The sequence below is a fragment of the Medicago truncatula genome, chromosome 6 (genome assembly GCF_003473485.1).
Source record: "Medicago truncatula cultivar Jemalong A17 chromosome 6, MtrunA17r5.0-ANR, whole genome shotgun sequence".
Lineage (NCBI taxonomy): Eukaryota > Viridiplantae > Streptophyta > Magnoliopsida > Fabales > Fabaceae > Medicago > Medicago truncatula.
This window is the reverse complement of record NC_053047.1, coordinates 38626491-38643002: the sequence shown is the minus strand read 5'-3', so window position 1 is coordinate 38643002 and position 16512 is coordinate 38626491. Positions and strand designations below refer to the sequence as shown.

The following is a 16512-nucleotide window of genomic DNA, read 5'->3' as shown; positions in this document are numbered from 1 at the left end:
AGTTAGAGGACCCACATAAAACAAACTCTAACATTTATTTGAATAAAACTAACAGAAATGACTAAATGTAGTAACGGTGAGAAACTTAGAAGACCGAAATAAATCAATTTTTAGTTAGAGAACTAATCCGATACCAATTAAATAGTTAGAGGACCAAAAAAGTAATTTAACCTTTTCCTTTTGGTTACCATATATGGTGGCAACAATCCTTTATATATTTGGACATCGTTTAATTTTATTTTTTACTGTTTTATTTCTAATACTGTTTTGCTCCTCTTGACACATCTTGTGATATGTACTTGCTAAACAAAAATTAACAAGAATAATTTAATTTGCTGCTAAGTAATTACAAGCGAGTTTCTTCTTTTGGTACCCGAACTTTCAAAGGCATGGTGAATTCGAGACACAATATATGTTTTTGATGAATTGTTGACCTTACGTATTCAACAATCTTTCCTAGAAACAACTTGTTTGACTCAACCGTTAATCATCCAAGTGTCAAAGTACCACAAAGAAGACAAATATATCAAGCTGAAAGCAACTTAATGAAAAAAGAAAGGGAAATATTGTTACTTGTGCCCTTAAGCACAAAATAAGGATCTTACAATAAAATTAAATAATAATATTGTATTGGAAAGTTAAGTTTTTAAGTTTGTGAATGCATAATTTTTAAAATTAAATTTTTTATTTAATTTCTTATCTTGTGCTTTTAAGGAACAAGTTAATAAGACAAAAAAAAAACTCTAAGATTTGTTACTAAAAAAGATCATACCGTATTGTATAGAAAAAGGTTTGGTGTATATACTTTAAGAGAAAACGAGATAAAAGAGAGGAGGGTTGGCCTATGGGCAAGAGGGGTGGCAACCCAATGTACCATTTTTATAGAGGCACCAAAATTATTGTTTATACGTAGTAGTTAGTATTAACTATATAGGTATATTTCTTTTGCAATAAAAAATGCAAGAAGAAAGACATCAAATAATTAAAATGACACAATTTTATTAATTCGTCCAGGGCACTTAAAATCTTAGGACCGTCTCTGAAAGAGAGTGATGTGATATATGTGATAAGTATATAATTTGATAAAAAAAAAATATATATATATATCGATAAAATGAAGTGTTGAATGAATCTATAAGAATGTAATTTGTTCAAATTACGATTGTATCCCATAATATTAAAAGTCAATGGTCACAATCACCGAATAGTGTTATATTTGAAAATTTAAATGCCAAGTAGTTACATTACATCATATAATAAGCACATCATTTTCAACAACATTTTTAACTTTAGGCTCTATATCCTATTTTCTTGGATATTTCCTCCGACATTCTAAGAAGCTTCGGTTTATTACTCTATGCATGTTTAATTCTAAAGTCTATTCAATTTTTGGGGTATAAATAACACGTTATTATTGTGAAACCTTTCCTTCTCTACTCGCCTTTAATAAATTTCATCTTCCTCATACTACACCACATCAAAACCTTAACTCTTTGGTTCATAATAACACTGTTGCAAAAATGGCTACTAAAAGGGTTTTTGATGATTCTAATGATAAAGATCAAGACAATCCAAACGACAAACGAATGAGATCATCTACTAGTCGACCTTCTTTTGCTTCGTATGCACTTCTTTTCTAATCTTCTCTCTAGCTCTTTTTCTTGATAATCTTTAATACTTTGATCCATGTAGGAAACTACTATATATATCTACATTTTATACTTCATTTTTTTTTTACTAATCTTATTCTTATGCATGCTATATTGAATTCTTCTTGACAGTGTAATAGAAACAGCGGTTAATGTGCAAAACATGCGGAACTTTTTAGGAGCTTTGGAACCATTTCTTAAAAAAGTGGTAAGTCATAGTCAAACTTTACCATGACATTTGACAAAGATGCGTACATATTTAGGGCTAATGAGGTTAATTTGTTTCTCATGAGTTAGGGTTGGGGTGGCCTAATAAGAGTTGACCCAACAAACAATATATTTGTATAAATATACAATATTACATTTTCTAAAATATCATATCATAGTACAATTTATTTGAGTCTAACTCAATATTAAAACCTACCTTATGAAAATTGAGGGTATATCATAGTATATTGTACAAAAATATTGTTATTTGGGTCACCAGATGTGTGTCAATATTTGATATTATCTTAATATTTAAGGAGTATTTCATATGATTCTCTAAAAAATGGTTTAAATGTGAACATTTACCATTTTTAATTAATAAAAAAATAATAAAAAATGTAAAATAGAGATTAAAAGTAACATTTTATTAAAAATAGGATGGAGAATACCAAAAAATAAAAAATAGGATGGTCGACTGCTTAAACCGAATCCATATTAATAATCAACCCTTAAAATTTATTTGAGAGTTTTGAAAATTGTGAAAATTTGTCTCCACCTATAACTAACTGCAATGTCAACTGTATCAACCGTCAATATGAAATACTCCACCTAACTATGAATCTTGCATTAATTATTTGAATACGACAACTTGTTTAAAAATATCGAACATTTGTATTTCTCATTAATTTTCTCATGAAAAACTTCATTTATTATATGATTCATTTTGTTAGGTGAGTGAAGAGGTGGATAGAGCAATTGGAAAGTGCATTCCATCTTCCATCAATAGGTCACCTTCATTAAGAATCCAAGCACCAAGGGATCAACAACCAACCTTACAACTCTCATTCAGCAAAAGGCTTTCCCTCCCAATTTTCACAGGTATGAAACTTACATTGGTTACAAGATTTGAATTCCAACCCTTAGAGAGTTACATAAACAAAAGTTGAAACTTGAAATAGTGACGGAAGTTTAGAGATAGAAAAAGGCAAAATCGATCTCCAAGGCCGTTCCTATGAAATTGTAGGCTCGACTTTTATAATAAAAATAGGCATGTAATAAAATAAAAACACAATTCTGCGAAAAATATAACATTATTGTGATTCTTTGAAATAGCTTTTCAAATTGATTGATTAAGTGATTATACAAATTGGATGGTTTGATAGCATTGAATTCTTGTCTAAAAAGTAGAACTAGAGTCTAAAGGATAAATGTATGTTGGATTTGTGGTGGTTACCAGTGTGTGGCGGCGCGCGGCTGAGAGAACGCGAGAGAGGTTGAGAAGAACAAAGAAGTAATGTTGTTGTTGGAAGAAAGAAGAAACAAAGACATGTATTGACTATAATTAGTTTTTGAGTCCCGTCTTTTTGGGTGGCCCAGCTCGGTTGAACCGTTTGCACACCCCCAAGAATGGGCCTGTCTATCTCTAATTTAGTCGCTAACCGTAGAGTTGTCAAATTTGATTACCAAATTTATACTCATTGAAAAGAATTTCGTCATTATTAAATTTTTCTTGTACCGGTCAAATTCCTACCATTGAGTTAACTTCGTCCCAATTTTCACAGGTAGTAGAATACTCGACGTTGAAGGTAAGCCTATCTGCATAAGTCTTGTTGACAAAACAAACAATAACCAAATTGTTCCAACAAGTCTTCCTTACCCTATAAAGCTAGAGATTGTTGTACTTGATGGAGATTTTCCACATGATGAAAACGAGAATTGGACTTGTGAAGAATTCAATAAATACACAGTGAAGGAAAGAACTGGGAAGAGACCATTACTTTCTGGAGAATTGAACCTTACTATGAGAGGTGGAATTGCACCAATTGGAGACATAGAGTTCACAGATAATTCTAGCTGGATAAAGTGCAGGAAGTTTAGGGTTGCGGTTAAGGTGAGTCATAGGAGTAATCAAAGCATTAGGATTCAAGAAGGCATGACTGAGGCATTTGTTGTGAAGGATCATCGTGGAGAATGTAAGTTTTATTATCATAATTCATAAACTTGGAATTGTATAAACTATAATATCTTTAACATGCCTTAATTTTTTGTGTGTAGAATCGTATATAATTGCAATATTGATTGGGATATATTTGATGACAATGACTAAATAGTACTTATTTCCAACTAACTTTGGTCTTTTTAAATTAGTTCTTACACCCTTAAATAAATTAATAAGATGGTCCCCACTTTTGTTGTTGTAGTTTTGTTATTGAGCGTGTAAATATTGTATATATTTATTGTATCCGTTTTAAAATAATTAAGTGTCGTTTTAGCAAAACAAAAATTGTTTTAAAATGAATGTCACTTTCAGTTTTCATTGCAATAATAATATTTTCTTTTCAATTGTACCCTTCAATTGATACTAAACAAACTACTTCCAAAATATTATTATTTTTTCTTTAATGAAAAAAAAAACCGATAGTTGATTCAGATAACTTGGTAGAATATTATTTCTCTTTCTTTTAATTAATGTATTTCTTAATATGTGTGTAAAAACCTTAAAAGATATTCATTTTGAAACAGAGTGAGTAATATTTACACAAGGAAATGGAGATGAATTGCATATAAACATTTTTACATGTTAAGGGAATCATAGTTTAGAAGTATTACAAGTTTTTTTTATTTTTTTTATTAAGAAAGTATTACATGCTAATTATCTAAATTTTATTTCTTACTGACATTGTTTTCATCATTATCATGAAGTGTTCAAAAAACACCACCCACCGATGCTTAGCGATGATGTGTGGCGCCTAGAGAAGATAGGGAAAGATGGAGCTTTCCACCAAAAAATGATGGCTAAGGGGATCAAAACAGTGCAAGACTTTCTTAAATTAGCAGTTATTGATACTCCAAAGCTAAGAGAGGTATCTATTTTTATGCTAATTTAGTTCATAAAAAAGTCTTTTACTTCTATTAGGTCATCATTTTTGAATATATATGTTATCGTAATTTTATTATTCTATTATATTTTTGAACATTGTCTTGCATCAAATATATTTTTAATATTTTGAATAATTTAAACATATTAAACTACATAAACTTTATACAAGACTTATTTCTCCAAAAGATCAAATTTGAATTTAAATTTAATGATTTATTAACTGGTTTGTTTATTTAAGGGTATTGCTAACTTGTGTTTTTAGAATATATATAAATGAATTCAAACGTAGAAATTTTACATTAAAAAGAATAGTTTCAATACTCTTAAAAAATTGATTAGACGACTTTTGAGACAGAATTACTATACATGGTTCCTTTAACATGTGCTACTAGCATTTTCTTTTAGTTAAATACATTATATTCTTATTTATGAAACAATATGAACTTATTACTTTTTTTATTGATGAATTTTCCTTGCAATCAGATTTTGGGCATTGGGATGTCTGATAAAATGTGGAAAGTCACAATAAAGCATGCAATGACTTGTGACATGGGGAGCAAGATCTATAGGTACCGTGGACCTCAATTTATCATTCTTCTGAATCCAATATGCAAATTAATTAAAGCTAATATCAATGGACAAGAATTTTCCAGCAGAGAGTACTTGAACCAAATGAATAAGGTACAATATTAACCATCTACTACTCAAGACTCACATTTGTAGTATTACTTTAATTTGTTGATTACACTATATGCTAGATATTAGTCTTCTAATTCATTTTAATTGGTGTTATACCATTTCTAATTTGTAGAGCTATATAGACAAATTGGTTGGAGAAGCATACACAAAATGGCATGAGTTGGAGGAAATTGATGGGGTTTTAAATGATAACATTGCTTTGTTAACCCAAGGTATTTTCAATTAACCATCAATGACTTCTGTTCTCAATATTCATACCTTTTTTTTTTTTAAATAATAAATATTAGTTATTTTTTTTAATAGAAATAAGATCATATACTCATACTGGTTGCTACGTAGCACCATACAAGACCTGTTGTAGTGGATAACAATCGATATATTTACGTAGTTGGCATGTTGGTGATCGTTGAATTGTGATTGGATGACTTAGTTTTTGAACTCACCGCATTTCATTTAAAAAAAAATTCAAAATGTATATCAAAATTTTAATTTTAATCGATCGTCTGATCTCAATTCAACCTTAACCGTTATGACCAGTATGTTGAATGTGTGAATTTTCCGACCGCAGCAAATCCAAATCTAATTCAACTTGTGCAAAACACAAATTCATGTTAATAGTGGTTAATGAATACAAATCTCATACAAAACTAGTAGATATTAATCTAAAAAAATATCAACTAGAATGTATATATTGTTCCATTTTATTAAGTATCTCAAAAACTTTAAATTATGAATTTGAAATATAGTTAATTACATTTTAATCTAAAATAAAATTAATGTTAATGTGAACTTAATTATAGGTGATCAAACTGTGGAGCAATATCCAAACAATCATCAAGCAACAATAGCTCCAACATATCATCAGAATCAATATTATGGTGATCCATCTATAGAAAATATTGCTAGCTATGTACCAAGCAATAATGCACAAATGGCTAGCAGTGAGTGGTTATTGAATCAAGGCTATACCACAACACCAAATGCAAATGGAGTTCCTTTTGGCTTCACAGGCTCACAATCAGATGGGGACATGATACCTTCAAGTTCAGGCCCTAGGGACATTAATGGGTTCACAAGGCAACTTTAGATGTATTAAATTCGGACTTGGATTGCCTGCTGTAACTGTTTCACGCAATAGTCGATCTCATCCATAGAAAAGTGACTAAACAGCTCAGATTTATTCGGCCATTTTTCTTACAGTTTGATCGAAACCACCAGTTGAAGATTGGACGGCTAAGATCTATTACATCATGACGCTGTTACAACACCAAATCCTATTCCAATAATTCCTACAAACTTTATAATAAGCAAATATAATAGGTAAGCTACTTACACGTATGTATAAGTTCTTTTTATAATTATTGTAAACTTACACTTGCTTGCAAGTGGTGTACCCATAAATAATGTGTCAAAGTCAAAATGTAAAAGAAGCTACTTTGATTTTGGGTTGTACATAAGAGCAAGTGCAAGCATTGAAGAAAAAGAAATTAGGATTAGTGTAAATGTGGCAGGGGCTAATGATGTAGAATTCAACCTGCCATTTTGTAGTGAAGAGTCAATACTCCGATATTAATGTATTTATGATCATGAAACAATATTAATGTAAGACATCCTCTATAATATGGTTCTTAATTCTATTCTCTTATTTAGTGTTACAAAATTTCTATTTAGCTAATAATCTTTTTATAATTCTTGTAACTTACACTTACTTATAAGTGGTGTGCCCCTAAATAATGGAGTATCTATGTAAAATTCCTCACATGATAATTTCAATACATAGGTTTTTATTTTGTGTACAATACAGTGCATAATTTGTTTGATCAGGCCAATATTGGACATTTTGAATACTTCATTAATCAGCAATTGATGCATGCTATATCTTGAAATTCTGCAAAGTAGCTTGATTTCTTGTCTAATTTCTTTACAAATATGTCCTGAAAAGAAGAAACCATAATAGAAAATATGTTATCTGATATATATTCTAATTCAATTCATCCATGTCACTTCTACTTTAACCTCCATTTGCAACAATAGATTTATCTGAATGACCTTTTTCTTTAGTAAGCATAACATATAGTTTATCTGACCAATGTGTAATGCTTTTACAACAGTGTATCACACATATAAGATCCACTTGCTTTACAATGTGATATTAGAATATACAACAAATATGATAAATAATGCAGTGTGGAACATTTACCCCAAAATTTCATGAAGCTGATGATTCTTGTACTGATCTAGTAGGAGAAGAAAGAATAGGTTTTGGTGGTATTTCCAAACAATTCTTGTTGCCTTCTAACATTTCAATCACTCTACTCATTGTTGGTCTATCATTTGGAAATGTTTGAATGCACCATAAACCTACAATGGTCAATCTCCTTGCAATTTCATCTTCTTCCGAGACAATCACTTCGTCCGGTCTCAAATCATTGCGTAGATCAAGATTCTTGTATACCCAATGAGGAAAGTATATCTCACTTGTTTGACTTGCATCGGCGTTAATGTTTTTCCTCCCACCAACCATTTCTAGCAACATCATTCCATAACTATAAACGTCAGACTTGTGCGAAACTCATCCAAAATTTATATTCCATAACTCAGGAGCTACATACCCCATTGTCCCTCTAGCGTCTGACATAGAAATAATGCTCTCTTTCTTATGGCAAAGTCTTGAAAGTCCAAAATCTGATATCTTTGGACAAAAATTCTCATATAAGAGGATGTTATGTGGTTTGATGTCAAAATGTAAGATTCAAGTGCTACATCCCTTATGCAAGTACTCAAGCCCTCGAGCTATCCCTTTCGCAATTTGATAAAGAATGTCCCAACTCAGAGATGGAATGTCTCAGGTCCCTTTTTGTAGATGAATTTTTCAAGGGAACCATTCGACATTAATTCATAAATGAGAGCTTTTTTCCGTCCTTCAAAACAAAATCCAAGAAGGGCGAAAACATTAACGTGAGAGGTTTTAGTAATGCTAGAAACCTCATTCATAAATTCATCACCATTTCCTTTAGACTTTTTCAGTATCTTTACGGCCACAGGGCAATCATTGACTAGCTTTCCTTCGTATACTGTAACATAACCGCCTTGTCCTAATTTGACTTTGAAGTTGTTGGCCATTTTCTTCTAACACTAAAGGCTTCATGAGTTTTTAAGAATTCTCCAATGTCTTTGTTATTGTTTCTTGACATGTACTTGAAACAAAAGATAGTGATACATATCGGTAATCCTACTAATGTTGCACCTGCACTTCCTGTTAGGAGGCTTAGTTAATGTATTATGACATAGAAAAGAATTACAGTTTTCTTTATAATATAAGTTATTTTGTGTAAGAGAAAGAAAACACAAATAGGTAAAAGTTAAGGTTTCATTAATCAATACAATAGATTAATGATTATTAATATATATATATATACCTTGAATGATTTTCCTTTTCTCTTGCCAGCTCAAATGCTTACCTGTGATAGTAGTAGAAAGATCATAGAGAGGAATTTGTTTGAGCATTGGTTAGTCCTTTTGAATAAGAACTACATAGTGCACAGTCCAAAATTAAGTTGATAACAGAAGATGAAAACAAATATGGATCAGGGGACAAACATGGACACAAATGGAAGTGTATAAGAAAAAACTAACATTAAAGGATTGGAATGAATCCACTTAAGTTTTTGCATCAAATTAAATCCATTTTTTTAAGTTTATAAGAGATGCATCCATCATCTTAAGTTTTTGCATCAAATTATATCCACTTTTTACATAAGCATGGATAAGTAAGAATAGGGTTTGATATGCATATATGTCTTTCTGTCTATCCATCTATGGAAAAGAACACGTGTCGCCTTTTGTTGATTTGATTTTCTTCCCAATACTTTCTTTTCATACACTTGTTTTGATTAATTTAACATAACATAAGGGATCCATGAGGAGACATTGAGATATACAATCTTGCTGTAAATACAATAGCAAGACTAAACATCATCAAAACCAGTATTATTCCAACAATACCCTTCACTTCCCAAGCATCTTATGCACTCTTCATTCACAACATATTTGACCTGAAACCCCTCATATAAATTTGATCAAGATCATCACTTCCAATTACACCAAGATTAGTTGCAGGCACAAAAGCAAAATCTGCTTGTACTAAGATATGTTTCCCACATCCTTTTAACTCTGGAATTTGTTCCAACAGCATACCTCTTGGATCCTCAAAACATATAGCATTTTGTGATCCACACAAAGATTGGTAGTTAGCATAAGACATGACATCATATGAACAGTCGTAGAATATGCTTATGTTATGTGTTCATGTAGGAAACTGGAAAATATTTGGACTCAAGTAAGTATCATTGAATTTCAGAGTACAAACCTCGTCTGCAAGATCGGTTCGTCTCATTTTGATGGTGTATGTTGTAAGATTAATATTTAGTACTGTGAAATTTTGTGAGCCTAATAGAATTGTAGATGTGAAATTTTTCCTTTGATCTTCGAAACAGTTGAGGTAAAATAGATCGCCGCCACCGCAGTGAGAGGGTCGGTTGTGTCCCCAAAATGGATAAGAGATGTTGGATAGTTGATCTCCATAGTTGTAGGATTCTTCCCTACAAAGGGAATAATTCAGATTTGTTTGAGGTTGCTGTGGTTGACAGTGTAATGTTTGTAACAAAGTGGTTAACAAGAAGAAACATATTATGTGAATAAGTTTATCCATTAATTGTTATATGCAAAAGGATGTTTGATTTTTTTTTTTTTTTCATGCTAAAATCCTAAGTGTTTTCTGCTCAGCAATAGGAGGAAGAGGAGAAACAATTATTGTTTGTGGGTTATGTTGACATTAAAATGATGGAAACAAATTCTCTAAAGCAACTTTGTCATGTAGTTTTTAGTCCCGTCGTTCGATCTATATCAATGACAAAGATCGTTTAAAATTTATTTTGTTATTGTATAATTTCAGCAATCTGATCTTAATTTAAGGGACGAGATTGTGCAATGCGTGTTTGTGTTACGATAGGGAATTCGGGTCCCAAAATATAAGACAATTATTGTCATGGCCATAGTCAAGGAAGGAGACTGGTCAACTGTGAAATTACTACTCTCTTTCCTATTTCATAAAAAAATATGGTGGCCACGGAACAAAGAAAATGGAATCCAAAACCAGGTCAACACATTTTATGTAGTCTCTATTTTTTGTTTGTTTCTTGTTTAGTTGATTTGTCTTTTTAAGTTTTAAATAACAGTTAGATAATATAATAGTTTTGGGAACACTGGGAGTTTTATTAGGAATCCTTTAACATCATGATTAGAATAAGGTCAAATTTGTACCCAAAAATAAAAGAGAAAAGAATAAGGTCAGATTAGGCCTAGTGTGTTCACAGTTTTTTTTTCTTCCTTTCCGCAAGATAAATGAATTCATTTAGCGTAGAGTTAGGGACGTTCGCGTTAGGGACGTTCGTGGTGCGGTTTGGATTGAATATGAGACAAAAAGTCATTTATTCTAAAAATTTAAATACCTGTGGTTCCGTTTGAATCAATTCTAAAAAAATGTGTCGCCATGGTAATGAGTTTGATTGTGGAGGTCGCACATGAGCATGTGTCAGACACATGTTGATGTGTGCCGAATGCATGTTGACGTGTGCAAAAAGTTGACGTGTACCAAAATCAAATTTTTTATATTTTATTTTAAGAATTTGGGTCATTAAAAAGTAATACACCGCATAGTCCAAGCTGAGCTGGTCGACTGGACAATGGCGGAAGCAAGCCACATGGGTGTGGTGGTCATGTTGATTGTGTTATCTCTCATTTACAAATTGGGACACACACATAAACATTGTAGGATTGTTCCTTACAAAGGGAATAATTTAAATTTGTTTGAACGTTGCTGTGGTTTTTTTTTTGGTGAAGAACGTTGCTGTGGTTGATAATGTGATGTTTGTAGCAAAGTGGTTACCAAGAAGAAACATATTATGTGGATAAGTGTATCCATTAATTGTTATGTGCAAAAGGCTCTTTATATTTTTTTCATGCTAAAATCCTCAATGTTTTCTGCTCAACAGTATGAGGAAGAGGAGAAACAATTATTGTTTGTGGGTTATGTTGGTAAATTCTCTAAAGCAACTTTGTCATATAGTTTTTAGTCCCGTCGTTCGATCTAAATCAATGACAAAGATCATTTAAAATTGATTTTATTATTGTATAATTTCAGCAATCTGATCTTAATTTAAGGGACGAGATTGTCCAATGCGTGTAAATGCGTGTTTCCTTTACGAGAGGGAATTTGTATCCGAAAATATATGTTAATTATTGTCATGGCCATATAGTCAAGGAGAATGGTCAACTGTGAAATTACTCCTCACTTTCCTATTTTTTTTCTCTCTCCATTGTTTGATTTGTATGGCTGCTACCTCATCAAAATTTACTTACCAAAGAAAATGGAATCCAAAACAAGGGAACACGTTTTGGCAAAATCACAACAAAAAAGCTTTATATGTGGAAATCACTTATTTGATTGAAAGAAAGAGAAAAAGGATGCAGAGGGGTGATTCGGTGATTCCAGGTCAAAAAATGAACTAAAATCGCCCTTCATCGATGATTGAAAGAGCTCAGAGAGAATGTGGAGTTTCTCTCACTAAAGAACTAGGTCTGGTTTTTGATTTAACACCTTATAGGAAACTTAATTTGTTTAGTGACATAATAGGGGAATGTCATGTGAGACAATCCAATTGAAACACACAAGCCAAGCGAAAAATCACCGCAGAGAGCTGGTGATGATGTATCACCCCCACAACTGTCATCGGTCTAAGTCCATCAACTAGAGTTCCTATGACGACAAATCAGCTATGAAGAATGCATTTACTAGCAAGATTAATGACTATCCGATCCCAAAGTCCCTCCAGAAGCCTCTCAACGTCAGGCTGTACGACGAGACAAAATATCCTGATGATCACTTCAAGACCATGGTCACACTGTTGTCATTTGGCAATGCCACTCCAGTGAAAAGATTGTTTGTTTTAACCTAGTGGGAATATTGAGCTATGACATGGTTTAAGACCCTCAAACCTTGGTCCATTTATTCTTGAATCGAACTATGGAAGAGGTTTATGTCTCACTTTAAGGTGTCAAGGAAACAACCAAAGTTTGTAGACAGCCTGGGAGCCATACGTTAAAACAGAGGAGAGCCCCTAAGGGACTATATTGAGAGCCATACGTTAAGGGCATGCCTTGATCATTGCCTACTAGTTGCTTCCACATAAGATAAACTTTTTGTAGTATAGCTTGTTTTTCATTTGTAGCTTATGCAGTCGCCAACTTATAAAGGATATATGATGTTAAAATTATAAATTTAAAACATAAACGTTACATCACAAATTGTTCATGATTCTGCATTGAATATAAAAATAATTTGAGCACTGAGACCCACTTGCATGACAAGATGATTAAAAGTGATAAGATGATCTCTACTCTAATTAAAAATTACACATACCCTCAGATTTTAGGACGTGGAAGACTCTGATACAGATCTAGTCGGAGAAGAAAGCAATGGTTTTGGTGGCATTTCCAACGAATTCATGCTAACATCTAACATTTCAATCACTTTACTCATTGTAGGCCTATCATTAGGAAACGTTTGAATACACCACAAACCTACAATGGTCATTCTCCTTGCAATCTTATCTTCTTCTGTATCCATTATTCCATCAGGTCTAAAATCACTAGCAAGCTCAAGCCTTTTGTATACCCAATGAGGAAAATATATCTCACTTGTGCGACTTGCATCAGCATTAATGTTTTTCCTCCCTCCAACCATTTCCAGCAATATCATTCCATAACTATAAACATCAGACTTGTGTGAAACTCCTCCAAAATGTCTATTCCACACTTCTGGAGCTACATACCCCATTGTTCCTCTTTGATCTGACATTGAAACAATGCTTTCTTTCCTGAGACATAGTTTTGCAAGTCCAAAATCTGAAATCTTCGGACATAAATTATCATCTAAAAGGATGTTGTGTGGTTTTATGTCAAAATGTAAAATTCTAGTGGTACATCCTCCATGCAAGTACTCTAGTCCACGAGCTATCCCTTTTGCAATTTTATACAATTTATCCCAACTCAAAGATGCAATTGTTTCAAGTTCCTTATTGTAGATAAATTTGTCAAGAGAACCATTTGACATAAATTCATATACGAGAGCTTTTTTGTTGCCTTCAAAACAAAATCCAAGAAGGGTGACAACATTAACATGAGAGGTTCTAGAAATACTAGCAACCTCATTAATAAATTCCTCACCATTTCCTTTTGATACATTCAATATCTTCACTGCCACAAGACAACCATTAAATAACTTTCCTTTGTACACAACACCAAAACCCCCTTGCCCGAGCTTATCCTTTAACGAGTTTGTCATGTTCTTTATTTCTGAATATTTATATCTTTTCTGCAATAGAGCTCCATGATCTTTTAAAAATGCTTCAATGTTTTTATCATTCTTTGTCCTAAACCAAGATGTTACTTGTTGTATTAATGACTTGCCTCTAAAATAACAAATTGTGATGCACATCAGCAATGCTACCATTGCTGCACTTCCAACACCTGTTGTTAGAAGTAGAATTATCTTATCATGTGCTAATGGAAGAACAAAGCTAAAAAAATAAATAAAAATAGCATCGTGTCTTTTCCTATGAAGTTATTTAGGGTGTCGGTGACAAAATATGACTTCCTTCTAATGAAAGTGATAGAATTTAGTATCTCTCTGCAATCAAAGTTATATTGGTAAGTCATGTGCTTATGGTTTTTCCTGCTACATAGTTAATACTTAATACTAATAGTTTGCTGAAAAAAGACAAAATCCAAAATATTGTTGTGTTAGGAAACTTTGTAAAAAAAAGAAGATAAATAGGCAAAATTTGAGGTTATACTTTATAGTATAGTTTTGGTCTTTATTTGTCTATCTAAGGGAGGAAAATCGTTCTTCTTTTATTACATATAGGAAAATGGTTTCCTATATTCAATTTTTAGTTGCTCTAAAATTATTTGTCTCTTTTACAACACAATAGATTATTTATTATTCTTTTCCACTAACATACACTTATTTATTGCAATTCAATCATCTAAATGTTCCACTAAACTATAATTAATAAAGGTGTTTTAGTAAATGAAACACATTTTACCATTAAAATTAGGGTCTTGCTAATCGGTGCCACCAAGGCATTGGTTAATGAATCTACAAATAAAAATTTTGTCTTGGAAATATAAGATTAAGTAATGATTACACAACTTTTTTCATGAAAACTTACTTGTTTTGGATGTTTAACCAATGCCCTTGGAGCACCGGTTAGCATTCTCCTTACAATTAACAATACTAAACATTTTCTTAATAACTTGTATAGAACTCAAAAGGGACATCTGATTTGAGACGGAGGGAGTACTAAATATCGAACAAAATACGAGAGAAATAAAATAGAAATTTATATCATAGATGTATCACCTAGAATGATTTTCATTTTCCCTTGCCTGCTCAACTGCTTACCTGTGATGGTAGTAGAGGAATCTTCAAAAGAATAGAGGAATTTGTTAGAGCATTGGATACGCCTAAAAAAACTTAATTTAATCTTGAATATTTTTTTTTGAAAACGCAAAAATGGAATTTCAACAAGGGTAATCTTTTCGGCATAAGGGCGTATCGGAGAAGTTCACAAAAGATACAAAAATGTCTAATTTAATAGTTGACAAATAAACAGATTAAGATAAATAGAAGAATGTCTAATTTTGGCAAAATGCTGAAATTGTTAAGTCGGATGTCATGACCAGAGTTCGAACCCCGGTACCTCCACTTACGTGTGTGATTTTATAATAGTTTTGTCATTTCGTTTATCTCTTAAAAAAAAAGATAAATAGAAGAATGTCTAATTTAAGCTGCATATGGTAAAGAAATTTGAGAGGAAATAGGGAAGGCAGAAACAGAAATAGGAATAGGGAACTAGAAATTCACGAGCAGGATTTTAAAAAAGACGAATACTAACAATTGCCTTAAGCATTGTTTAAGGAGACAAGAGTAAATTTGTATGGGAAAATGTGTAATCATGACATTTTTAATCGCAAAAAGTTAAATTTTTAAAACAAAATTTCTTTTATGATTTGTGCTATATATATATATTTGCTATTCAAAAGCAACCTTGGCCTCACCTTATATATTTATGAGATAAAGAGATAAGAAAACATACTATTGTGAAGAGGAGAACAGTTATTATCAATAGACCCATCTGGACAATTATCATAATAGCACAAATCAACATTTTTATCCAAATAATCACTCGAACAATATCCTTCATTTCCCAAACAATTTAAACATCCCTCATTCACACTGTATTCTACCTCAAATCCCTTATCCAAATATTCTTTGAGATCGTCATAATCAAAATAATGTTCATATTCTACCGGCACTTTAATATGTTTCTCACATCTCTTTTGATCTAGATTTTCGAAAAACAGCCAATGGGAATCAGAAAAGGAAGGATTGTGAGATCCACACAGAGATTTTTTAAGTAAATCTTGAGAGACATTGTAAGTACAATTGTAGTATATGTCTATGATTTTGACACTTGGGAGGTACTGAAATATTGTTGGAGACAAGAAAGTATCATTGTATTGAGGAGAACAAAAATTTTGGGAAAGGTCTGTTCTCTTAAGTTTGATGGTGTGAATTTGTGAGTTAATATCAAGTACTGTGAAATTTTGTGATGATAATAGAATGGTAGTAATACTGTTGTTGTGGCAGTTAAGGTAAAACGGGTTGCCGGCGCCACAGCGATACGGACGATTTTGTCCCCAAAATGGATATATTATGTTGGAAATATTTCCGCAGTTGTAAGAATGGTCGACATAGTTACAACTTGAATAATCGTGAACTGGTTGAGAGTGGGATTGTGTTGGAAAAGAAGTGATTATTATCAATAAGAAGAAACATAAGAAAGAGATGTATGTAATATTTAGGAACATAGTTAAGAACAAGGAAGAAATGAAAGAATTTATGTTATTGTTATGAAATGAGGTTTAGACTTTAGATAGAAGCAGTTTACT

General features: G+C 32.0%; 2 protein-coding genes and 1 pseudogene across 2 annotated transcripts; 1 reads left to right on the top strand and 2 right to left on the bottom strand.

The window, feature by feature from the left end:
* The first annotated feature begins 1433 nt into the window (after positions 1–1433).
* On the top strand, positions 1434–7063 carry LOC25496840 (protein SAR DEFICIENT 1). The gene is made up of 8 exons (XM_039827204.1): positions 1434–1621; positions 1782–1857; positions 2588–2735; positions 3419–3829; positions 4560–4720; positions 5221–5418; positions 5549–5648; positions 6237–7063. The coding sequence occupies exons 1-8, from the start codon at positions 1521–1523 to the stop codon at positions 6521–6523; spliced, it is 1482 nt and encodes a 493-aa protein (XP_039683138.1). The 5' UTR covers positions 1434–1520; the 3' UTR covers positions 6524–7063.
* Positions 7064–7376: 313 nt separating this feature from the next.
* LOC11437155 (LEAF RUST 10 DISEASE-RESISTANCE LOCUS RECEPTOR-LIKE PROTEIN KINASE-like 2.5) lies at positions 7377–10238 on the bottom strand (annotated as a pseudogene).
* A 2516-nt stretch (positions 10239–12754) lies between these two features.
* On the bottom strand, positions 12755–16512 carry LOC11439933 (LEAF RUST 10 DISEASE-RESISTANCE LOCUS RECEPTOR-LIKE PROTEIN KINASE-like 2.4). Its single transcript, XM_024786042.2, has 3 exons — positions 15657–16512; positions 14921–14983; positions 12755–14025 (listed from the first exon to the last, which is right to left on the bottom strand). The coding sequence occupies exons 1-3, from the start codon at positions 16429–16431 to the stop codon at positions 12926–12928; spliced, it is 1938 nt and encodes a 645-aa protein (XP_024641810.1). The 5' UTR covers positions 16432–16512; the 3' UTR covers positions 12755–12925.